Source organism: Apium graveolens, unplaced genomic scaffold (assembly GCF_009905375.1).
Source record: "Apium graveolens cultivar Ventura unplaced genomic scaffold, ASM990537v1 ctg5824, whole genome shotgun sequence".
NCBI lineage: Eukaryota > Viridiplantae > Streptophyta > Magnoliopsida > Apiales > Apiaceae > Apium > Apium graveolens.
In genome coordinates, this window is record NW_027419116.1 from 25499 (window position 1) to 52507 (window position 27009).

At 32.1% G+C, this 27009-nt stretch overlaps 2 protein-coding genes and 1 pseudogene across 2 annotated transcripts; 1 reads left to right on the top strand and 2 right to left on the bottom strand.

Moving 5' to 3' along the window:
• Positions 1-1085: 1085 nt before the first annotated feature.
• Positions 1086-2675, bottom strand: LOC141702872 (uncharacterized). Its single transcript, XM_074506478.1, has one exon. The coding sequence runs from the start codon at positions 2673-2675 to the stop codon at positions 1086-1088; it is 1590 nt and encodes a 529-aa protein (XP_074362579.1).
• A 6575-nt stretch (positions 2676-9250) lies between these two features.
• On the bottom strand, positions 9251-10387 carry LOC141702868 (pectinesterase inhibitor 9-like). The gene has a single exon (XM_074506476.1). It carries the CDS (start codon positions 10301-10303, stop codon positions 9650-9652), a length of 654 nt encoding a protein of 217 aa, XP_074362577.1. The 5' UTR covers positions 10304-10387; the 3' UTR covers positions 9251-9649.
• A 14978-nt stretch (positions 10388-25365) lies between these two features.
• LOC141702870 (CENP-B homolog protein 2-like) lies at positions 25366-26936 on the top strand (annotated as a pseudogene).
• Positions 26937-27009: the final 73 nt, after the last annotated feature.

Genomic DNA, 27009 nt, shown 5'->3' on the forward strand with positions numbered 1-27009 from the left:
CCACTCAGGTGCATGATGAACCCTTGTGGACCTGCGTAAAGGCATATTTGTTGTAGGCTGAGTTGTTGATTCAACATTTGTTGGTAAGGATAATGGGCTAGGTGGATGTGACTGGTCAGCAGAGTTGCTTTCAGAGCTGCTTTCCTCGATATTATCATTTATAAAAAATTCTTCATATGCTAGAGAATTGGGAGCAGTTGAACCAACTTGAGGAGTAGGTTGCATATAGGAGGCAGTAGAGGTTGACTGAAAAGGGAACACAAACTCATGGAACAAGACATCTCGTGATACAAAAGTCTGCATTGTTTGAAGATTAAGCAGCCTGTATCCCATTTGTAAAGTAGGGTACCCCAAGAATACACAGGGAACACCCCTTGGTTCGAATTTATCACCAGAAGTATTGGGATTGCAGGCAAAAGCAAGGCAACCGAATATCTTCATCGAACCGTAGTCTGGTGGCTCATCAAACAAGCACTTATAAGGTGTTTTATTGTGCAGCACCACAGTTGGCAGTCTGTTAATGATGTATACAGCTGCCATCACACATTCGCCCCAATACTTTAAGGGTAAGCCAGCTTGGAACCTAAGAGAGCGAGCCACCTCCAGTATGTGGCGATGCTTACGCTCAACACGTGCGTTTTGTTGTGGTCGCCGAACACAGGAGGTCTGGTGGATAATTCCTTGATCCTGAAAGAATTGTTTGCAGAAGACGTCATCGAACTCAAGTGCATTATCAGACCTGATAACTTTGATCTTAGCGTTGAACTGATTTTTGGCGTATTGAACAAAAGTCTTTAGAGCAGACAGTGTATCAGACTTATATTGAAGCAAATATACCCAAGTGTTCCGTGTGTTGTCATCAACAATAGTAAGAAAGTATTTAAACTTACCACGTGTGCAAACTTTATAAGGGCCCCATATGTCGATGTGTATGAGGTCAAAAGGAGATTTAGCACAAGAATCACTCAAGGGAAATGGTAATTTTGTAAACTTTGACATAGGGCAGGTGATGCATACCTTGGATAGTTGAGTGATAAAAGGCTTTACACAGGGAATCAGTTTCAGCTTTGCAACAGAGGCGTGCCCTAGCCTGTGATGCCATTTATCAAATTCTGTCGGCTCAGCTTGAGTAATTTGAGAAGTGGATGAGTGATGACATTCAGACCCAGCATTGCGTATCCAATCTTCTGAAATGTTGCCTGAAATATGATCCACCAGGTAGTACAGACCTCGCAAGCTTTGTCAACCCCAACCACTTCCTTAGTGCCATTATCAATGATTACACAATGTGTATTGTAAAATTGCACCTGGCAGTCACTGTCAGCAATCAGGCGTCTTACAGATAACAATTTATGTTGAAAAGAAGGTACACACAACACCTTATTCAGCAGCAACCCGGTGTTCAGCTTCACAGTACCCATGTGAGAGATTGTAACAGTTGCACCAGTGGGTAAGTTGATCTGTGTTGGACTACTAAGAGCGACAGGATTTGTCAAATCACTATACTCTGGTATCATATGATCTGTGGCCCCATAGTCTATAATCCAGGAGTCCATAGGTCCATCATCAAAGTTACTAGACATCATGCCAGAGAAATGTTGTTCCAATTCCTCATCTGTATTTGAGCCTCTCTGTTGGACAGACAACTGTGGCAACAATTGTGCAAGTTGGGCCAACTGCTGAGGGGAAAAGGTCGACATAGGGTCATGATTGTGTGAAGTTTGAGCAGCAGCAACCAGCTTAGCACCCCCTTGTTTATATCCAGCAGTCCATCTGGTGACATTGGGCTGAGATTTTACTCTAGGACCTGAGTAGCTATTTTGGCCATGTTTGTAATGCCATTTGGGATACCCAATCACATTCCAGCATTTGTCATGCTTATGGCCTTTACCTCCACACACAGTGCACACTATCACAGGGACTTTCTCCGGTTTGACAATATTTGACCTAGAGAACAGAGCAACAGATTCATTATCAAGCTTGTTTAGGTGAAGCAACTCTCTTTGGGCTTCTTCTTGTTGTAGGGCTGCAGAGGCGGTTTCAACAGAAGAAAGGGGTGACATAAGTAAGAAATGACTACGTTGTGTGTTGTAAGACTCGTCCAGGCCATTTAAAAACTGGAATAATTTGCTTTCTTCCCTCTGTGAAGAGATAGCATCCAACAAGGTCTTGACCTCTTCACTAGGACTAGATACTACTGGTAACATATTTAGAGTTTCCAGTTCTTCCCACAGGGTACGCATAGCAGTATAATATTCATTAATAGACAAAGACTGCTGCCTCAACTCATATATGTCTCTATTTATCTTATATTTTCTTGACCCATTTGTTAGTTGAAAACGAGTTTCAAGATTCAACCATATAGCAGCAGCAGAAGGCATAAACATAATAGATTTCATAATAGAAGGAGAGACATTATGAGTGAGCCAAGCAATTACCATGTTGTTACAAGTGTCCCAAAGCTCTCTTTGCACAACATCGGTTGGCCTAGGCACATCTCCAGTCACAAAACCCAACTTTCTTTTAGAGGCAAGATTTATTTCCATTGCTCTCTTCCAAGATCTATAATCTGATGACCCTTGGAGCTTCTCAACTTGAATAGACATGGCTCCATCAGAAGGGTGCAAATACAAAGGATTCACTAAATCCTGAAGTGATATACGATTTCCAGCCATTAAAACGACACAAAGATGATGAGACAAAGATATTGAATGAAGGGGTGGAAAAAGAAAAAAAAATGAGTTAGTTAAGGTGACAAGAACTGGAGGTTGTGTTTTTAAACTGGGTTTTTAAACTGAGATCTGGTAACTATTTTCTCTAGACACAATCTTGCAATGGTAGGCTCTGATACCATAAAGAGTAACAATAAACCTCTAAGATGAACAGATCTCCATTGCTAAAGGCCACAAAAGAATGAATTGATAACAATAAAATACCAGTATATCCTGTAGCATACGGCACATGATTGTCTATATAGGGCAGAAACTGCCAAATTAGGATAACTACTATGCCACCTCAACATACGAGGGAATCAAAATAAAGATGCTACAGCTAAATATTAGATACTTATCATAAGCTAGGCTATAGTGCATTCAGACCCAGCATAGTCGAGTGGTCCTTCTCACAATAAGAACTGTTCTTGTCATTGTAATATATTGATAAGTATTCGTCGTCGAATACCCAGCAGCGGCGCCAAATGATGGCGGTAAGAACTTCAAGTCATATCTGAAGAAATTATGTGCCATCACCGGAAGAGTTTGTGTGTTGTCACCCTCCCTTATTTTTGTATATGACCTCCCTTTTATATCATAGTATGCATGAGAGTAGTCCCTTTTATATCAGAATATGCATGAGAGTGGTCATCATTGTTTCCTGGGTTGGTTGCCACATGTATAGGCTAGAAAATAGGTAGATTATGTGGGTAGGAGAGTGAAATGAGGTGTCATCCTTTCCAGAATTTAGGTGATGACTAGGTCCTGAACAACTTAACACGTGTCAAGCAGTTTTCTACCTTGTTAAGCTAAAGGCAAAGCCTCCTATAGGTGTGGCATACTTGTCCCGAAGGTGTAGTCTCTGGAGGGGGTGGTATGGCCGTAGGCCAATAGTTTTGTAGGCCATCAGTTGACATTATATAAAGTTCAAGAAAGCGCATCGGCATTTAGCACTTAAAATAGTTGATATCCCCAAAAGGACCAATTGACTGATATTTGTGGGTATAAGGTGAAGGGGTGAAATCAATATTGCATTAGGTCGGTAAACTATCACAATCCATATTTTATAATCAACTAGTTGGTAACCGTGCAAAGTATGGATCGATATTAAAAATAAGATCAAGTTATTATTTGTATAAAATTAAATCTTATAATAATCTATTCGAAATACAGATTAGAATAAATAAATAAATGATGTTAAATTATGTAGTTAAAAAAAATCGAAGTCAAATATAATTATAAATTTTTACCGTATAATTCCTTTTTTTTACTAATATGACTTATAAATCTAGTTATAGTTCTAGTTATGCTCCTATATTTGTTATATTAATCTAACATGTTAGCTTTTATTGATGAAAACTAACAAATAGAAATTAACGTGAAAACAAAGTATACGGAGAGTATAAGTCAATTCGTGCTAGTTGAGATTTAATTATATAAAATTTTAAAAATAGTTATATAATTTTTCTAGTGAGTACCAAGATTTGGTAATTTTGTGTTTTAATAGAACATAGTTTCTCTTATTAAAATATATAGGTTATAACTCGTACGAAATAAATTAAAATATCGAATTAGTATTTGTAGTGTGAAACACAAATTAAAACCAATATATTAATATTAAATATTAAATTGGTACTCTTAGAGAATAATTATCTAGTTAAAAGGAATCGAATTAGATACAAAAATTTCACAATAATTATAGTTCTGTATTGTTTTACTTTTTATATAAATCTATTATATTAGTTTTGTTTTCGTGAAACGAATTGTATAGTTATCTTATGAACGAAATTTTTGTTATTTTAGATAATTTAATTTAATTTAATAATAATTTCATAATTAGCTAGACTGGAATCTCAGGAAAGGTGAAGTCAATGGTTTCTACTGTAAAGCTTCATCTGACAAAAGTTTATCAACATGGAAAGTTTGATGTCAAAGCAGATGAAGGAATCTTTGTTGGATATGCTGTTGGAAAAGCATACAGAGTCTACAATCTAAGAGACTAAATAAGTTGGGTTTGTTGTCTACTCGAGTATATCGATAAAACAGTCATCTCGGGTCAAAACGAACAAGCGTAGTAGCGTTCAGTGCTCTACGATCAGAGTTCTATTCTACGGCTTTTTCAATATAGTTTATTTAGTATTACTTAATTATTAATAAAAATTATTTTTCAAATTAAAAGCAAATAGACGCTTGAATGAAAACTAAGTAATAAAAAACAAAGTTTAAAGAGAAAAGAAGTCAATTTGTGTGGGATGAGTATCAAAATTTGGTACTTTTGTACTTACTTTTGTGCACCAACTAAACATTGTTTCTTTTATTAATAATGAGTATAAATTTTAACTATATTTTGAACCAAATATTTGTTATTTTATATAATTTAATATTAATTAATATTATTTTATAATTAGCTTTTTTAATATAGTTATTTAATATAATTAATTATTAATAAAAAATATTTTTCAAATTAACAGTAAATAAGTGTTTGAATAAATACTAACTAATAAAAACTAAGTTTAGTTAGAATAAAAGTCAATTTGCGTTAGATCAGTACCAAAATTTGGAATTTTGATATTTCGATAAATTGTCGCACTAATAAAATATGATTTCACTTATTAATAACGAGTATAGATTTATTAATGACAAGACGAAGCCAAGAAATAAGAGGTGCGAAATTATCCCCTTTCAAATCAAACAAATCCATCATAAGGAACGAGACTAGAGTACTTAAAAATAAGGTTGATTTTTTTATAGAATAAACCAAACGGGCCGTGACACATGAAGAAAGCCAATGTGTGGACAATGAGTTTCCACTTATCTAAAAGGCTTACAAACACAAAGCACAGGGGTCTTCAGAAAATTATAGCCCGTAAATTCGTGTTCATAGACCCACAGTATTTTCTAAATCCGGAACTAGGGGCCAAGGCCAACCCAATAATTATTGGGGTTTTCATTCAAGTGGGCTGCTCCATACTTTTTCACATTGCCATCTAATCAGAAAGCATTTTTACAGATTTGGAATATACGTACAGATAACAGATGTTATATGTTGGCATATCAACATAATATTTTTAATCGCCGCAAAACTTAAATTGCAATATACGTGTAAATGACTTGCTGCAACAATATTTTCCGATGAGACACTGTAAATATGTATGCAGGAGAAGAATTTTGATGATGTAGTGGCTGTATTGGTCCCAGCAAAATTATAATAGAGTTAAGCAGAGACAGATAACTGAGCCCGTGAACCTGGAATGCAATCAAAATTTAAAGCTAGCTGTCCAAACATCCCACCTATCGGTTTCAAGCAAATTTGGTGTCTCTTCATCCTCTAAACTCAACTATGTCTAATTGTTTTTGGTGCGTAAATCCAAAACTGTTCATCCACATACCTTTCAAACAGCGACCACCAGTCCACACTACACACGCCAACCGTATTTGTTTATACACACTGTCGCTTCTTCAATCTGTACGTTCTTTTCATAAGCTTGGAATCATTTGTGTTTCTTTACATAAACTCATCGATCGATCGAGCTATTTATTTAACAAGGCATTAATTAAGTGTCCCACATCCATGTCTACAGCCTTCTATTCTTCCTCTGTCCCTCACAAGTGCTGTACTTGCTCTATAAACAACCCTTTTTTATATAAAATCGCCAATATTCCAAGTTTGTATCTGCAAATTCTTTGTACATATCCTTCTCCATTCGTTACTTGTATCATGCTCAAACGGTATATCGTATTTCTTCGTACACATAATGTTATAGGTGAGTAAGGTTTGCTGTTAGGTCCTCTAAGGACCCCATAATTTTCATATTCTGCGTCACACAAATAAAATATTTGGCCTATGTACAATTTAGGTCCCCACAGAGTTAATTTGCCTGATTGCGAACATGTTTATGGTTAAAGATTCTGAAATGTTGTTAATCACAAGTAGCCCATATCATTGCATAGCATGTGACAACATAATAAGTGTATATGAAGAAAGTGTCGCGATTATAAAAAATGGTGTGAAATAAGCCAACTTATCATTTTGATGCATTTCTATTTACAACAAAGCGTCGGCTCCAATAAGCAATACAGGCATAGAGGTAGAGCTGTTGCTATACAGTACGTAATAAAGGACATAATAATTTTTGTTCTTTGGTTGTTGACTAGCACCAAAAATGTGAGAAATCAGATGAATACTGTGATCTGCAGAAATTTCCACGACCGATGACAAATACTTGAAATGAAATTTGAAGAATAGAGTCTTTTTTTTAATCCTTACCAACTTACGTACACATTAACTAATTTTGGAGTGTCACACAACATCACATGCCACGGAGTGGTGAACAAGACTTTGTGAAAGTCGAAAACGAGGTAAAATTATCTGATAAAACAAAGCATCATGTTTATGTTTCAAACAGGCTTCACAAAGGAGATAGGATTGTCAAAAAATTTGAAAATTTTGATATCTGTTAAAAAAAAAATCTGTATTCATATTTGAAAAAAAACGGATATTATTCGTATTCGAAATACAGCGGATATTATCTCTATCTGAATTCGGGATATTCGAATCCAAAATTAGATACACATATGATATTTAAATTATATAAATCTATAATTATATATAATTTAAAATTTATTCTATTAGTTTATAGTGTGTGTATATGCATTAAATAATATATTTATACAAATTTTACATGATTGCCCATACTTTATACATATAGAAATATATCGTTTGAGTTTAATCGTAAAAAATGTTTTAAAATTAACGTCAATACGATAGGGCCATAAAAAAAATTTAAAAATCCGATATTCATCCGAAATATCCGTACTCGTATCTGAGAAAAAGCGGATACAATCTATATCCAAAATAAAGCAAATACTATATGTATCTGAAAAAAACGGATATTATTCATATTTGAATCCGACAATTACGGATGCGGATAGAAATATAGGCATATCCGTATTCGAATCATCTGTTTGACAAACCTTCTATATTATCTGTTTGACAGGCCTTCTATATTCGTATCTAAATTATCCGTTCTACAAAAATAGGTATTTTTTTTACTAATTTGGCTTATATGCCTTACAATTGAGTATTTATTCTAAGAAATCTCGGGGTGAGCGAGAATTGAAACCAGGGACAATAAAAAATAAATTTTTAACCACTTAAAATATTTTATGGCGCTCCACAAATAGGTATTTGGTACTGCCATATGTATGTAACATTTAGTAAATCGTTGCAAACCAGAAACAAAATACGAAGTGCTCCAAAAAATTAAAAAAACAAAAACAACATTGCACAATAATAATCCTATATATTCATGAGTTGTACTTTAGCTTGTGTTCCATTGTCACCGATGCCCCTTCTACAACGTTCGCACTTCACGGGATGGAAACTTTCAAATTATTTTTGTCTGTCATAATATAGTTACATGGTCCCTTTGCATCTAAACTCTACGAAAAGAACAATCAAGTGTAAATTATAGTGTTTGGCCACCCATTTTCTACATCCTCTCCATTATGTTTATCTTTAAAAATGAAAAGTAATTGAAAAGTGTTGTGATGATTTTTATATATGTGGATGTTCAGTTTTCCATAGAGCTAACCCATACATGTATGTTTCGCTTCAACCATAATACATTGAGTTTGTTTATTTACCGAATTGCTGCTCAAAGTTGTCACTGAGAATGTGGAAAAAGTTGGTGCAAAAGTTCATGGGCCTTTTAGTTGATTACCTCACTTGGCGTCTCGTGTAAGTAATATCGATATTTGGATGCCGTGATTATAAGAATTTTATCATTTCCGTAGTGCTACATTTCGCGTTATGTGTACCCAAACATGCCTAAAAAGCTACTAAATACTTTCGGTTATTGCCGTTATATTTATACTTTTGCATCTAATGTCTTGCCACTAAACCTTAAACATTTACTCTCCTTTGTCATTGTTTTAACTTTACGCCAAATAAAACGGATGCTAGTACTCCTAATTGGAAAAAGAGTGGCAAAGAATTCACTCGGCAAGGCACAAGCATTGGCCTTTATAATGAGATTAATGTGAATATATGTTATTTAATTATATCATGACAAATCAGGATATGCATGTAAAATTTGAGAATCGTTTTGAAATTCAGTCATAAGTATCCAATATTTCTCAAAATTAATCACGTTATTCTTATATGCTTAGTTGTTATGTTTAATTCTAAATATCGTGTTCAACGCAATAATTAAATTATTAACAATTTTGACATGAGTAGTCGGAATGACTAAATATTGTGCTCAGCACGATAATTAAATCGATAATGACCTTGAAATGAGCAGTCGAATGACTGACAAGCAATTCACCTCAACTAATCATGTCTTCAGCAGATATACCACAACTTTTGGAAGCCTGAAAACTTTTGAGGGACAAACAAAAGTAACAAGATTAATAACTAAAATCATTACTATTCCATTTAACAATTATCATATACCAACCATCTTTTCCTACTTTTCTAAATTGCGAATTTGGTGGTGTTTTAAATTTCTCAATGTTCGGAGATTCCAAACCAGAGGAATACAAATAAATAATATCATAGAAATGATCGCTACCAGCACCACAATTTGGAACATAAATGAAGAACAAATTATTAGCACATTTATGAAGAAAAACGTGCTTAAAAATGACAACGAAATTAGAACTGTAAGAATTATACGATTCACATGTCTCCACATACACAACTTCGATTCTCTCCTACTTCTTAATAAAAAACTCGAAAATTCGTACCAACATACATACATATATAAATCATATTTACACATACACACCGCCATTAAAATGTTTAATTAACCTTTCATTCGTTTTCAACTCTTTTACAGCTTTACATAAACTAAAAAAAAAGATATAAATATAATATATTCGAGCATAATTTTACTAGGGCACAAAATTATTAACTGTCGGTAACGGCCGAATTATCATGGGTTGGTTACCTTGTTAACATAACTATTAACCAACGCCAACGCATTACTTGTCACTTGTTTCACTTTCACCGTCCGATCACACACGTCCTTTTTCATCGGCCCGTCGTTCACTTCCTCGAATCCATCGATACACGTGTCCTCATTCGTTAACGCCGCACTCATGTACGTTTGTACATTGCTCATCTGAAACCTCAGAGACTCCCCTGACCCGCCGAGCTTCAGCATCTGCGCGAGGGAGTCTCGTATTTGCTCGACTGCGTCTCCAAACACGGAGAAGCAGTCCTGAAGTGCGGAGGCAGCTCGGGGCTCAGTAGCCCCGGTGTCTGCCTCCTGAGTTAGGTTTGAGACATAGTTAGCCATTCGCTTAGCGCGGTTTAGGCTGACACCTATTGCAGCCTGCGCTAGTAAAGCAGGGTTTTCTTGTATTTTTAGAGCGTGGCGTGAGAGTGACCGGTAGCAGAGCACGGGGTAGAGAGTTGTTTGGCAGTTTGTACGTATGAATTCGGAGTTGTTGGTGGTGGAGATGGACGGGGCTGGCGCTGCGGCTCCGGCTCCGGCGGCGCCAGGTGGACTTTCGGCGGGGACATGGTTGAGATGTAATAGTATTGAGAGTAGAAACAGAAAGCTAAGTGAAAGTTGCGTTTCCATTGAGATGATAAGAAAGGTGAGAGTTAGAGAGAGTTTTGTTGAGTTTAGATTAGTTTGAAGAGGAGAATTTTAGTTGAGAGAGTTTATATAGCCTATAGGTATATAAGGTTAGCAACCGAAGACGATTTTGAATTGGTTAAAATCTAAAATTTCGACTTTTGTTGAAAACGAATAATCCTATCAGAAATCAGATAGAAATAAGATGTATGTGTGCGAGAGCCGAGACCGAGACTGTTCAAGTAAACAGAAATATAAAAAAATCATTATATATAAATTCCATATTTGATTCCAAATCTTGTATAATATATAGGAGCAAAATCCCACAATGTCACGTTTCTTACAAATGTAATAAAATATAGTATTTTAGTGATTTACGACATAATTTTTAATAAATTAACTCTAATAATATGTCTTATAATTGTGGCTTATTATTAATATAATATTATATTTAAATTATAATAGGAGGAAAAAGAAAATGATGAGAGAGAAGATATATGTAAAATGAGGTTTTTAATTTTCGTGTTGCGGTTGCGGTTTGAATTTTTAATAAACCGCGCGGTGCGGTGCGAGTTGTGGTTTTAAATTTCTGAAATGCGGTTCAAACCGCACCGCAGCGCAATATTTAATATGTTATAAAAGAATATATATATATATAATATACTTATATTCCTATCGGATCATCCCACTAAATATTTACAACCCAATACTTAAATAGTTTATTGTTTGCTCTTCAGTTGGCCGCACAAGCACTTCCCACAAGTACCAAGATTATATTATATCCTACTGTTTCTTATGTGATTAGAATAGTTAGTCTTGAATTCAATTCATGATCATTGTTTACAAATTTATTTTTTCAAACTTACTAATAATTCATGATCAAATTTTGGAGTTGCTATTTATGTCTTTTGCTCTGCACTTTTAAGTTATTTTTGTTTTGTAATTGAATTTCTAAAAAAGTTCAATTTTCCGGTGTGTAATTTCTAACTTGTATTATTGAAAAATATTGGCGAATTTGTGTTATAACATTCGGAATTTTGATTAAATTTAAGTTTTGTATTTTATTTAAATCTTTTGAATTTTTAAAGTGTAAACCGCGGTGAACCGCACCACACCGTACCGCACCGCATTTTCGTGGTGTGGTTTATGCGGTTTTTAAGGGTACACGGTGCGGGTGCGGTTTGAAAAATTGATCTGCGGTTTGGTTTGCGGTCTGAGGAAAAAACTGCACCGCCCGCACCGCGCTCACCCCTAAGATGAATGTCCTAATCAGAACTGTTCACGAATCGAGCCGAACTGAGTCTGAAACTTTAATTTTTATCGTGACAAATTGAGCTGAGCCAAGTTTTTTTACTCGAAAAAAAATCGTGTTATACCTCAAACTCGTTAACTAACGAGCTGCACACAAGTTTTTATCGAACATAAATGAGCCGAATTTAACCAATCCGAACACGAGATTTTTCCATCAAAAAGAGCCTACCTGAAGTAAATATTTCTGGTCAAATTACCGGTTAACTATTAAAACAGCAAACTAAATACATTTATTTTTTTCTAAAATTTTTGTCATATTGCTAGAATATACAAATCTTGACATCCGTGCGATTGGATCATTCATAATTTTTTTAAATAAAATAAAATATTAATATGAGACTAAACACTAGTAAGCAGTGTTACAGAAATCGGCGATTTCACCGATAAATCGCTGCAGGGCAACCTAACGATATTATAGAGTAAAATCGGAGAAAAAATCGTTTTTTGATTTTCCGGTCAAAATCGGTGACTTTCCGGCGAAAAGCCCGTGAATGAAGCACATGATTTCAGGCCATTGGAAATGAAACTGACCGTGTGATGAAGAAATAAATTCAGCATGGATTGTTAGTATTTCATGATGATTTCAGGCAGACATCGGAATGGAAGAAGAAGGGTGAGAATACAACGGAGGACAAAACGAAGGAGGGGAAAAAAGTAGTTTAAGAGAATTTTTTAATAAAAAGGGCACGCAGAACAAAGATACAGGACTTGCTGGGTATTGAAAAGACTTGCTGAGCTATTGAAATGATAATACTAACAGTTATTGGGCAATAAACAACATCCCTGCCAATATTTACTCATACAAATATTTATTTTACATATAAATTTTTAAAAATTAACATAAAAATATATCTGATTTTATTCCGATTTAATAATCCGATAAATCCCCGAAATCCGATAAATCGCTAATCGGTAGCTTAACCGATCTAGTCCGATTTCCGATTTTTATAATCATGCTAGTAAGAAGTATTGGTCAAACTACTGTTTGACTGTTAAAATAGCAAATCAAATATATTTGTTTTCTAAAATTTTTGTCATATCACTAAAATATAAAGATGTTGACATCTGTATGGTAAGATCATTCAAAAATGTATATTTTTAAAAAAAATTGAAACATGAATATGAGACTAAATACTAAATAAGAGTACCATCCAAATCATTAGTTGATTTTCAAAATAATAAACAAAATAAATTAATTTTTTTCCAAATTTTTTTGTCATATTACTAAATTATACAGATCTTAACATCTGTATAGTTGAATCATTCATAAATACTTTTAAAAAAAATCAAAACATCATCCGAAAATAAACACTAGTTACAAGTAGTAGTCAAATCATGTCAACAATTAAAATATCAAATTAAATAAATTTATTTGTATCTGAAACTTTTTTCAGATCATTAAAATATATATCTTGATATTCATACGGTTCAATAATTGAGAAATATTTATTTAAAAATTGGAATAATATTCATAATCATAATGATTCAATATATAAAATAATATTTTTTTTTTAAAAAAACGAGTCAAACCGAGGCAAGCCGAAAATGTCAAAAACTCGGCTCGAGCTCGTTTTCTTACCGATCACATTTTGTTGTTCGAACTCGAGATCTTAACGAACCGAGCCCTTAATGAGTCGAGCTCGAACTTTTTCACTAATAGTTCGGTTCGCGAACGACTCTAATTTTAGTATTTTAAGGTACCACTAAATTATTGTTGAAACGCTCATTTATCTAAAATATCTTAAATTCTAATTTAGGAGATAAATTTAGGATATTGTTGGACTTGTTCTACCAACCCCAAGTGAAGTAATATTTAAGATGAAAAAAAAGTATTTTTTTTAAATCCAAGCTAGTAGATAAGTAAAAATATATTTATGTTTCAATGAAATTTGTATTGATTAAAAAAAATTGTCACTTCCATAATATTTCTGTAAATTACAATATTACCCAAGTTTTGCAAATGACTAAAAAAGTTACGGCCATATAAATATGAAATAATTAAGATGCTGATGATTGTTTATTTTCTTGATGTTATTGCTCTCTAAATGTTGGAGTGCATTTAGAGTTTAGACCCAGGTACTCGTTATTTATTTTGCTAATATGATGAATGATTAGTTAACATATCAAATCTTTATGATACAAACTTAAATATGAAATTTACTTGAGAGTACTTCCTGAACTGCGGAGCTCTGCATATGGGCTTGTTAGGGATCTAATTTATAAGTAACCTGTGACTTATAAGTCTGTATCTACTTATCAACTAGTGTTTATCAATCCAACTCAAATTTATAATTTATAAGATGATAAATTAAATTTTAGGGTTCATTTGAGATTTCTTAAAAAATGTAACTTATAATTTAAAGTTAAAAAGTGCTGTATAAATAATTTATATGTTATTTAGGTGTTTGAATAATTGTATGTATAAGTTTTGTATAAGTTTATAGTGTGTTTGATAAATCATAACTTATAAGTTATAATTTTTTTAAATAAAATTAAAAATATAAATTACAAATTACATCAATTAATAATTTTGATACATGAAAATAAAATAAAAAATAGAAGATTTAAAAACAAGGATATTTGCCTCCGGATAAAACTATATAATACATCCTATTCACATCGACGAAAATAGTATTTTTTTTAAAAATAATTCAAAATATGATATAACAATTTTAATAAATTAATATAAAATATCAAAAACAAACATTAAAATACAAATACAAATTGCTAAAAAAATATAATTAAAAATTCTGACCTATAATTAAGTAAAGTTATTCAAACACTTATATAACTTATAAATATTTATCTATTTATCACTTATAAGTCATTTATTCAATTTTAGTCGTACGTTACTTATTTTGCGATTTTCCAAGTGGGCACAAATGGGTGCGTTTGTTTGCTCGCTTATAAGTTACTTATATCATATAAGCCAGTAATAACTTATTGATCAATGTTTGTCAACCGAAGTTTTAAGTGGAATTTATAATTTATAAGCTGCTAAGTTGTATGTTGGTAACGACGTGTTTTTTCCAACTTATTTTAATTTTTTTACTTTTTTATAAGCTTAAGTTGTAAGATAGTTGTTTTAAAATGTTAATCTAAATTTAAAATTCACAAAATAAAATAATTATATTTAAACATTATTTATTTTAGTTTATTTAAATAAAAAAAATCAGACTTATAAGTAAATTTATCCAAACATTTAAATAACGTATAAGTATTAATTTACTTATTACTTTTAAAATACTTATTCGTTTTAAATCAAAAATTACTTATTTTTAATATTTTATTTTAAGATTTACTGAACGGCAAACATTAACTCAGTAGATAAACATTAACGTATTCATCAATACTTAATGCAGTTAGTTAGTGAATGCATAATATTACATTTAGGAATAAATATAGATAGTATTTATTCAGTTTAATTCATTTATTTTTAATTTGATTCAATTCGAAACTCAAACTAGTCCCTGTATGGGTTTCAATTAATTGTTGTAAATCACAAACTTATAACTAATATTTAAATCGAATCAAGAGTAAAAAAAAAGGTTAATATAAGTTTAGATATTTTTTTTTGTTTTAATAACTATAAGTTTTTGTATTTAAAGTATAAAATAAAATTTATGAGTCGTAATTTTTTATTTATTTATTTATATTGACTGTTGATAAATCTTTAGATTTTCGTGGGCATTTCCTTACTTAGAATTGGGTCGGGCTCGGTGTTGAGGTACCTGAAATGAAATACCCGGTAGAGATTGAATCTTTGAAGACACTTCCAGCATAAAAGTAAGTATTCCGTCAAATTAGAAAAAAGATAGAGCTTAATACTGAAGTGTATGAAATTTGTGAACCCTTTTTTTTTAATTCGCTTAGTATTTACAGGAGTTTATGGACATGTGAGTGACTAGGGGTGTACACGGATCGGGTTGGGCGGGTTGGGAGAATTTAGCAACCCAACCCAATTAGTTCGGGTTTTCAAAATTTCAACCCAACCCAAACCGTTTAAATTTGTAACCCAAACCAATTTGTATACTTCGGTTTGGTTCGGTTTGGATCGGTTTGATCGGTTTATTAAATATACAAAATTAATATAAAAAATTATAATAAAACATAAGGTTTCAAAGTTTAAAACACTTGAAAATAGTTCAAAACAATATTACAATCCTCCATATTGAATAGCCTTAATCATCTAATTTTCGACATCAATAATACTAATAATATTGCTTACGCTTTAAATATTGGAATGAATCATTAATGCAAAAAATATAACACTAATCAAACATCTATTATTGTTACGAAATTAACTATGAACATAGAGGTTATAAGTTACATTTAGAGTTAGAAATATATGGATCTATGTAAATGGCCTAAACATAATTTTGGATTAACTTATTAGCATGTACATATAGAGCTGTTCACAAACCGAGCCGAGTCGAGTTTTGATCGAACCGAGCCGAGCTTTAATTTTTTTTCTGACGAGCCGAGCCGAGCTTTCTTAACCAACAAAAACCTGTGTTCGAGCTCGAGCTCGTTAACGAACGAGCCGAACACGAGCTTTTATCGAACAAAATCGAGTCGAGTCGAACCGAGCCGAACACGAGCCGAACACGAGCTTTCTCCATCAAAACGAGCCGAGTCGAGCCGAGCCGAGCCGAGCCGAGCTTAATTAAAAAATTCTGGTCAAAACACCGGTTGACTGTTAAAATAATAAACCAAATACTTTTATTTTTTTCTAAAAATTTTGTCATATCACTAAAAAATATTGATCTTAACATCCGTACGGTTGGATCATTCATAAATATTTTTTAAAAAATCGAAACATTAATACGATACTAAACACTAATTACAAGTACAAGTCAAAACACCGGTTGACTGTTAAAATAACAAATCAAATACATTTATTTTTTTCTAAAACTTTTGTCATGTCACTAAAATATATAGATCTTAACATCCGTACGGTTGGATCATCTATAAATATTTTTAAAAAAATCAAAACATGAATACGAGACGAAACACTAGTTACAAGTATTGTTCAAACAAGTGGTTGATTGTCAAAATAACAAACAAAATAAATTTATTTTTTTCTAAAATTTTTATCATGTCACTAAAATATATAGATATTAACATCCGTACGGTTGGATCATCTATAAATATTATTTAAAAAATCAAAACATTAATACGAGACTAAACACTAGTTACAAGTAAAGGTCAAAACACCGGTCGACTGTTAAAATAACAAACCAAATATATTTATTTTTTTCTAAAACTTTTGTCATGTCACTAAAATATATAGATCTTAACATCCGTACGGTTGGATCATCTATAAATATTTTTAAAAAAATCAAAATATGAATACGAGATCAAACACTAGTTACAAGTATTTTTCAAACAAGTGGTTGATTGTCAAAATAACAAACAAAATAAATTTATTTTTTTCTAAAATTTTTATCATGTCACTAAAATATATATATATTAACATCCGTACGGTTGGATCATCTATAAATATTTTTAAAAAAATCAAAACATTAATACGAGACTAAACACTAGTTACAAGTAAAGGTCAAAACACTGGTTGACTGTTAAAATAACAAACCAAATACATTTATTTTTTTCTAAAACTTTTGTCATGTCACTAAAATATATAGATCTTAACATCCGTACGGTTAGATCATTCATAAATATTTTTAAAAAAAATTGAAATATTAATATGAGACTAAACACTAGTTCTAACAACTATTCAAACAATTGGTCTATTGTCAAAATAATAAATAAAATAAATTTATTTTTTTCTAAATTTTTTATCATGTCACTAAAATATATAGATATTAACATCCGTACGGTTGGATCATTCATAAATATTTTTAAAAAATTGAAACATTAATATGAGACTAAACACTAGTTACCGTTAAAATAGCAAACCAAATATATTTATTTTTTCTAATTTTTTTATTATATCACTTAAATATATAGATCTTGACATTCGTACGGTTGGATCATTTATAAATAATTTCAAAAAATCGAAACACCGATCAGGAAATAAATACTAGTTACAAGTAATAGTCAAATCACTTGTTAATTATTAAAATATCAAATTAAAAAATTAATTTTTAATATCTGATTTTTTTCAAATTACTAAAATATATATTTTGACATTCGTATAGTTCAATAATTTAAAAATATTTATAAAAAATCTGAATAAAATTCATACTAATTAAATATATAAAAAATATTTTTTTTTTAAAATTTTTTTCGAGCCGAACCGAGCCGAGCTCGAGCCGAGCCGAGCTCGAGCCGAACATGCCAAAAGCTCGGTTCGAGCTCGTTTTCTTAACGAACACATTTTTGTGTTCGAGTTCGAGCTCGAGCCCTTAACGAACCGAGCCGAACCGAGCCCTTAACGAGCCGAGCTCGAGCTTGTTCGCGAACGGCTCGGTTCGCGAACAGCTCTATGTACATATATATTTTAATCGGGTTAGGTTGGATTGGTTTAAAATTATCGAAAACCATATCCAACCCAATTAAATAGGGTTGACATTTTTTCAACCCAACTATATATCGGGTTGAAAAAAATCGGTTTGGTTCGGCGGAAGTAGGGTCGGTTCGGTTTGGATTGGTCGGGTTGGTCAAACCGTGTACACCCCTACGAGTGACACCAAGAAATGTGTTGGAGCTGTAACGCATGCTAACATCGGCGCCGGTATCGCTAGTCGTATTGTATGACATCGACGACCGATAGTGAGTCAGGAATCCTACATGGGTGTATTAGTCTATGGGGTGTCAGTTGGGTTTATTGGCTGGCGTCAAGTTTTGTCTGTGCCAGTTTGTCGGGCCCGAGTTGGTCGAGAGTTGAGCTTGTTCCAGTTTGTCGGGCCCGAGTCGGTCGAGAGTTGAGTTGTGTCAGTTTGTCGGGCCTATTTTTATGTTTTGGCCTGACTAGTCGAGTCGGGCCTATCAACTGAGCCGAGCCTATCAATTGTTTTTATATAAAAATTGAACTTTTTTAAGAACATTTATATTATTATATTAAAGACGAAATAATAAAAATTTGGTTGGTATTCGTTCTGGTCACCGTAATTATATTAATTTTTAAAATAAAACACTCTCATAAATAGATAAATATTAATAACATAATTATAATATGTCTAATGATTTTCGCTAAAACAAAATAATATACATAATTCTCCGGCCGGGCTCAACAAAATTATACTATTGATCCAATTTTAAATAAAAAAAAAACTACATATATTTTGTTGGATTTGAAGAATCGGGCTAAAATAAAAATAATAAATATTATTGATCCCGCTAAATATATTATATTATTGGACCGGATTATAACAAAATAAAAATTTGAAAGAAAATTTGCGGGGTATATATAATGTCATCAAACTACCGGCTCGGCTAAAAAAAATTATACTATTTTCCAATTTTAAATTAAAAATAAAAAACTGCATAAAGTTACTTGGATTTGAAGAATCGGGCTAAAGGAAAATAATAAATATTATTGATCCCGCTAAAAATATTATATTATTGGACCGGACTATAATAAAATAAAATTTTGAAATGACATTCGTGGGGTAGATATAATGTCGTCAAACTAAAACAAAATAATACACCCTCAGTCCCTTCCAATTGTTTATATTTCGGGAAAGTGCCCGGAACGCATTTTAAGGTGCATAAAAAATATAGTTATATAACTTATTTTTACAATTTTCTTTTTCTGAATAAAAGTCGAATATTTTAATTTTTATTCAGAAAAAAAAATTGTAAAAAAAATTACAGAACTATACTTTATATGCACCTTAAAATATGTGTCGCACACTCTCTAAAAATGTAAACAATTGAAAGGGACGGAGGGAGTACATATCATCCATTTGGTCCAAAGTAAAATATTAATCACCCGAGCTAAAATAAAATTAAACAAAATAGTAAGTATAATTAGTTGAATTTGATTGATATAACACGTTTGAATATAACATAAATTTTTTACTATTGACACATAAAATTTTACAAATGATTCGGGTTTAAACATATTAAACTAACATAAATGTGAATATAGTTAGTTGAATTTGGTCGGTTACAATTCGGAGACTATTGATCTCAACTAAAATTTACATTTTAATTAAATATAATAATATTTCGTAAACACACCTATAAATATCAATAAAAATATAAATTTCAATAATTACGTTATTTCTTAAAACTGTAATATCACTAACTTATACACCTATGTGTATATTACTAATTATTATCAAATCATATTATTAAAATTTCAAATAAATAAGTTGCATAACTTAAAATTTTTACTTCAAATTAAATTCAATAAATATGTAATATGAAAAATAATCTGTGCATTTCCCGTGTTTTAGGCTAATCTATCTATGCTATATTATAATAGACAGAATAATAAAAGTTTGGTAGTTTGTCAGTCGGTACTTTCTTAAATTACTTATCAACCCTTACTTAATTATTCTAATTCTAATTGACGTCGGTTAATCACTTCTAATTTTAATTGATATTAAAATCAGATTCCTACACCAATTTAAATTCTATTTTATATCAAATTCTATATTACTATAATTGATTTTAAATTCAACTATTCTACTAATTTAAATCAACTGATTCTACAAATTTAAATTCTATTTCATATCGAATTCTATATTATTCTAATTAATATTTCTGGATAAAATAAATTTAAGCAAACTAAATGTAATCGGCTCGCTTTGGTTGATATAATGGGTTTCGGGTTAAGACAAAATAATAAATACTACTACTCCGGTTTAAAAAATTATACTATTAAACTGGGATAAACAAAATAATATATAATATTTTTTCATGAAAGAATATATTATACAATTGATTAAAACTAACACATAATTAAAATTAAAATATAATTTGTCCAACTAAAAATAAAATAATATATAACAATTATTAGGATTAAAACAAAATTATCTTATAGATCTGAATTTCAAAAAATTAAAATTAAATTAAAAATAATAAGTTGGATTCTTTCGGTGTAATGGGCCTCATACTAAGATAAAATAATATAAATCAGTGATTCGAGATATATTAAGTTAATATCAAATTAAGTATAATTCTTATCATATAGATTTGAATTGAAGATTAACTTTTAAATAAACATAATTACTATTTTTTAAACACATATAGAATTATTAATAAAATTATATCATTCAATTAGTAATATTGTCTTTTTCAAATAACTCTTATAGTTAATCGATTAAATAATAACTCGCTAAAATAATTTATTTTTAAGGTCCTAGGAGACATTTTATTTTTACTCTGAATTAAATATTAAACCCACAATAATAATATTTTTTCCGGATACCGAGGATATTATTTTAAATATGTTTAAATATTCTAAAAAATTATGAACATATACATGTATTTATATAACTATCATGAAGTCATATAATTTAAAATTTTAAATGAATAAATTTAAGAATTTAATTCAAAATAAATTTAAAAAAACTATATAATTTTAAAAAAGATGTGCGATCCATGCATTGCATGGGTTTTAATATATTAAAGATGAAATAATGAAAATTTGGTTGATAGTCGGTCTATCACCGTAATTATAGTAATATTTAAAACAAAAAGCTATCATAAATAGATAAATATTCACGATGGAATTATAATATGTCTAATGATTTTGATTTAAATAGAATAATATATAATATTCACCCGGGCCGGGCTACGCGAAATAATACTATTAATCCAATCGTAAATAAAAAATAAAAATGAACTACATATAGTTAGTTGAAAAAAATTATGAAAAAGTTGTAAATTATGACGAAAAATAAATATTTTATAATGTTTTATTACACGTGGGGATGAAAGGAAAGGTTTGTCTTTAAATAATTTTTTTGAGGAACCGTTAAAGAAATTGTTGAAATATATTTTTGTGTCAAAATTCTTAATTTGGATTATGAAGAGGCAGGATTTTCGACATTGATTGTATGCATTCCAGTTTCTTTTTTTGTCAAGGTAAACAATGAATTTCACCAACAAAATTCACCAAAAATATTATGGTTTTATTTGGTAATTAGAGGTTAAATGTTTACGGTTTAAATTAGTTATTTTGACTAGCTGATTGAGTAAGCCTAACGATTTGAATTTAGCTTATTTGAAAAACCTGTTTGATTCTAGCTGATTGAGTAAGTCTAGCGATTTAAATTTAGCTTATTTGAAAAACCTGTTTGATTAATAAGGGTTTCAATTAGCTTTTTGGAGACATTTGTTGAAAAACCTCAAGTAACTTTTTTCAAAAGTAGCTGGGATCAAAAAGCTAATCACCAAATACTAAAAGTTTCAATTGGTCAACCTCTAATTTGTTTGAAAAAACTAATTTGTTGCCAAAAAATTAATTTCCAAAAACCCCACATCAGATTATGCATGGCAAGAGTTATAGTTATAGGTTAGTACTATACTATTATCAGCAAAACATGATTTCGCTTTGGTTAACACCTTCCAAAATAGTTATTACAACCTTTCAAAAAAATTAAATACAACAAATAATTTGTCAAAGAGAAATTAAGTAAAGTTACATGTTTGAGTACACATCCTTTGTTTAAATAAGATAGGACTTTCGATCTTTTTACGATTAAATTATAAAGATACTCAATTAGATTAGCTAACATACTTATTTAAAATTCTTATATCTACTTAAAAAACACTTTAAATTATTATAAAAAAACAAAAGAATGAAAAAACCCTTTAAATTTGAATATGTTCAATAATATAAATCACAAACTAATAATTTACTTTCATATACACAATTTTTTAGATAAAAAATCATAGTAGTAAAGGATGAAAAGATGATGGAAGAAGTATAAAAACGGACAATATTTACGAGATAAGTGTGAATACAATCTGCGATTAATACAAATAATCAAACAAGTGTGTGCGTGAGTAAACGAGATCAAACGGAGGAAGAAAAGATATAAACAGAAGAGAGATCCTCGAGTCCAGTTGAAACTATCTCCTTAAAGCTATTTCGCCTCTCACCGTATGTGCGAGTCGATAGCCTCCCAGGATAAAATGAGGTAGCGGCGGCGTTACGGATAACAAGCACCTTCAGCGAGCTTGAACGGGCACGAAACTATCACCGAGAGAGAGATTTGTGTTTAGAGTCGAATATGTTTTTGGTGTGTCTAACCCTAACGCCTTAGAGGTGTTTATATAGGTGTAGATAGACTTGTGCGCTACTCTTTTCCATAATTAAATATCATTAATTATGGAATCGGTGCTCTATTCCATAAATAATCTGAAACCGAATTAGATTAAATATATCAAGACATACACCATATCAATTAATCTGAAACAAAATCAAATTAATTTATGCCATAATATTTGAGCCAAATTCTAATGGAAAATAATAATTTCCATTATTAAGAGAATATCATCATATCTCACACATCTTTTAGTCATAATGCTCAAAAATATGACTTACCAATATGGGACTTATACCCATATTTTCCAACAATCCCCCACATGGGTGAGATTGGTGATCTTAGTAGCACACACCAGACAGACAGACAGACACGGAGTTTGACTTGGTGATAGTTTCTTCGATCAGATATAGCATACGATAGGTAGAGAATGCTCCTTGAACCTTCGCTCGAGTAAGCATACCGACTTTACTGGTAGACAGTAGACGTGTTTGTCCTTGAACTGTTCGACCGTTTATGTAAACGATGATATACTTATCACTATATCGTTTCTGACTCGTTCAGCTCTCATGAGTATGTCCATTTTGGCCATGGAACATCGTCCTGGTTCTGCAGAAGTTTCTAAAGAATTGTGCCTCGCAATTCTCCTTTGAAGCGGCCCCACTTCTCTCCCACATAGGTGATCTTTATCTTATTGAGTAACCCGCGTTTACTCAATTGAATTCCATGCGTTCACTCCTGAGCACCATGTATTCATCAAAGATCATTAAAAGCTCAAAGCTTAACCTCGTACCTTACGGGTCTCACTGTTTCCTCATCATAGGAACATGCCAGGGGTTACCCCCACAGTGATTTGGTCATCATGATTTAGTTGTCCCATTGAACCAAGTTCTTGGGATCTCCAGTCAGCAATGGTTGGGTGTCCACCATGATGCCGTTAAGCAATAGGCTTAAGGCCCATCCCTCTCGATGATTTCTCAACCACTTCTCTTGATAACCCTTTGGTTAGTGGATCCGCGATATTATCCTTTGACGGTATATAGTCAATAGTGATAATTCCGGCTGAGATCAATTGTCTAATGGTAATGTGTCGTCGTCGTATATGACGAGACTTTCCATTATACATCGTGCTCTGTGCTCTGCCAATAGCGGATTGACTATCACAGTGAATCCCTATTGCAGTTACAGGCTTTGGCCATCTTGGAATATCCTCCAGAAACTGACGTAGATATTCAGCCTCTTCGGCGCATTTATCTAGTGTCACAAACTCAGCTTCCATCGTGGAATGAGTTATCACCGTTTGTTTTGAGGATTTCCATGATATTGCCGCTCCAGCTAATGTAAACACATAGCTACTCGTAGACTTAAGTGCTTTCTTGCTAGATATCCAATTTGCGTCAGTATATCCTTCTAATACTGCTGCGTATCTGCCATAGTGCAGTCCATAGTCTCGAGTTCCCCTCAAGTACCTTAGTACCCTTATAATCGCTTTCCAGTGATCAGCTCCCGGATTACTCGTAAACCTACTCAACTTGCTAATTGAGTATGCAATGTCTGGTCTTGTACAACTCATGAGGTACATCAGACTACCAATTATCCTCGAGTATTCCAATTGAGAAACAGCTACACCTTTGTTCTTGGATAGGTGCAAAGTCATATCCACAGGTGTCCTAGCTTTCTCAAAGTCATCCTTAAGAAACTTCTCAAGGATCTTGTCAACATAATGTGGTTGACTTAATGCGAGACCCTCTGATGTTCTAGAAATTTGAATTCCCAGAATTACATTTGCTAGTCCCATATCTTTCATGTCGAACCTTGATTTCAACATGTCCTTTGTAGATTTGATAACTTTATCATTGCTTCCAGCAATAAGTAGATCATCTACATATAGTGTCATCATGACATAGCCATTGTCATTCTCCTTGACATAGCTGTTCTCGTTATCCTTGTAATAGGCACATCTATCACATTCATTGATTTTGAAGCCATTGGCCAGCACAACCTCATCAAATTTTTCATGCCATTTCATAGGCGCTTGTTTCAAACCATACAATGATTTCACCAATCTACACACTTTCCTTTCTTGTCCTGGGACAACAAACCCTTCAGGTTGCTCCATATAGATTTCTTCATCTATGTCTCCATTTAGGAAAGCTGTTTTCACATCCATTTGATGTACAGTTAGATTACGCATTGCAGCAATAGCAAACATCATCCTTATGGACGTTATTCTCGTTACCGGAGAATATGTATCAAAGTACAGTAAAAACTCTATAAATTAATAATGTCGGGACCGGAGAAATTTATTAATTTAGAGAGTTATTAATTTATCGATAAATTAATAATTATTATTTAAAGAGTTTTTAACATATTATAATGTGCATACCTCTTAGAATCAACGAAACTTGGGATTCAACGTAATTCGTAACCTTGGTAAATTAACGATGACTTTTGAAGTTGTGTTGTATAATTAATGTAAACAAGATTAATAAATGTGTTCAATGTATTCTCGAACAAGTTTAGCATATATAAATTACATGAACGTGTTAGAGTATTCAAAACATATCTCAAAAGATGGCTTCTCATCTAAAAGGTGTTGCAAAATTAACTATGTCAGATCAAATACGTAAGGAGTTGTGTGAGTACAAGAGAGATAATCCTCCAAGCACACAAAAAGACTTGCAGAAATGACTTGAGGGAAAGTTTCAGTTAGAAGTTAGTCAAGGAACAATATCAAACACACTTAAGCGATCAGATGAGTATCTCTCTGCTGAAATAGAGGGAAGCGCAAAGATCAAAAGACACAAACCAGCAAAATATCCAGACATGAAGAAGGTTGTTTATGAGTGGTTTCTTCAGCATCAAGAACGTGTGAATATCACAGGAGAATTAATTTTGCAGAAGGCAAGAGAAACAATGAAACTCTTGTACCCTCACGATGATTCAGATTTTAACTTCTCTATAGGATGGCTTGGGAAATTCAAGCAGCGGCATGGCATAAAGTCATTTCGTAGTTTTGGCGAGAGTGGGTCTGTTGATGTACAAGACATGGAGCAGAAATTGGTATCGATTCGGGAGAAAATTGATCAATTTCCTGTAAAAGATGTTTTCAATATGGATGAAACTGGGTTGTTTTATAGGCTACAAGCTGATCATTCACTGACAACAAAACAACTTGAAGGAAGAAAATAAGATAAAGAAAGGCTTACGATAGTTATTTGTTGCAATGAAGATGGCTCTGAAAAAATCCCTCTATGGATTATTGGGAAATATGCAAAGCCTCGTTGCTTCAAGAATGTCAACATGAATAGCTTGAATTGTTAGTATCGAGCTAACAAAAGAGCATGGATGACTAGTGTGCTTTTTGATGAATATGTTCGTTCATTTGACTAAGTGATGCATGATAGAAAAGTTTTGCTTGTGATGGATAATTGTCCAGCACATCCAAAAAATATTGAGGGGCTAAGAAATGTTGAATTGTTCTTCTTGCCACCCAACATGACATCAAAGATTCAACCTTGCGATGTTGGGATAATAAGGGCTTTCAAGATGCATTATCGTAGAAGGTTTTATCGTAAAATATTGAAATGTTATGAGGTAGGACAATCTGATCCAGGGAAGATAAATGTCCTTGATGTTATCAATTTGGCAATCCCAGCTTGGACGATAGATGTTCGAAAAGAAACAATAGCGAATTGTTTCCGACACTGTAAAATTCGTTCAGCTAGTGACGTTGCAAGAAATTTGGATGAACCCACTTTTGATGAAGAAACTCAAGACCTCGAGACTATGATCAATCAATGTGGCCATCGTAATAAGATGGATAACAACAATCTAATGAACTACCAAGGTGAAAATGAAAAATGTTCTGAGGTTTACAGTTTATAAGAGATTTTGTGGGTATTATCATTGAGGACAATACGAATGATGACGAAGAAGATGATACAATATCTTTGGAGCCTGTTATGAGAAAGGAAGCTCTTATGACGTCGAATACTCTTTACAATTTTATGATACAATACAAAAATACAACACCTGAGTTATTGGATGCAATAAGAAAAGTTAGAGATGAGCTCCAAATAGACTTGATTTTTAAAATAAAACAGCCAACTATTGAATCATATTTCAATATGGTGTAATATATTTTTTCAGTTCCTATGAATTATTAATTTATGATTTTCTTGGGACTGAAAACTATAAAGGGATTTCTCG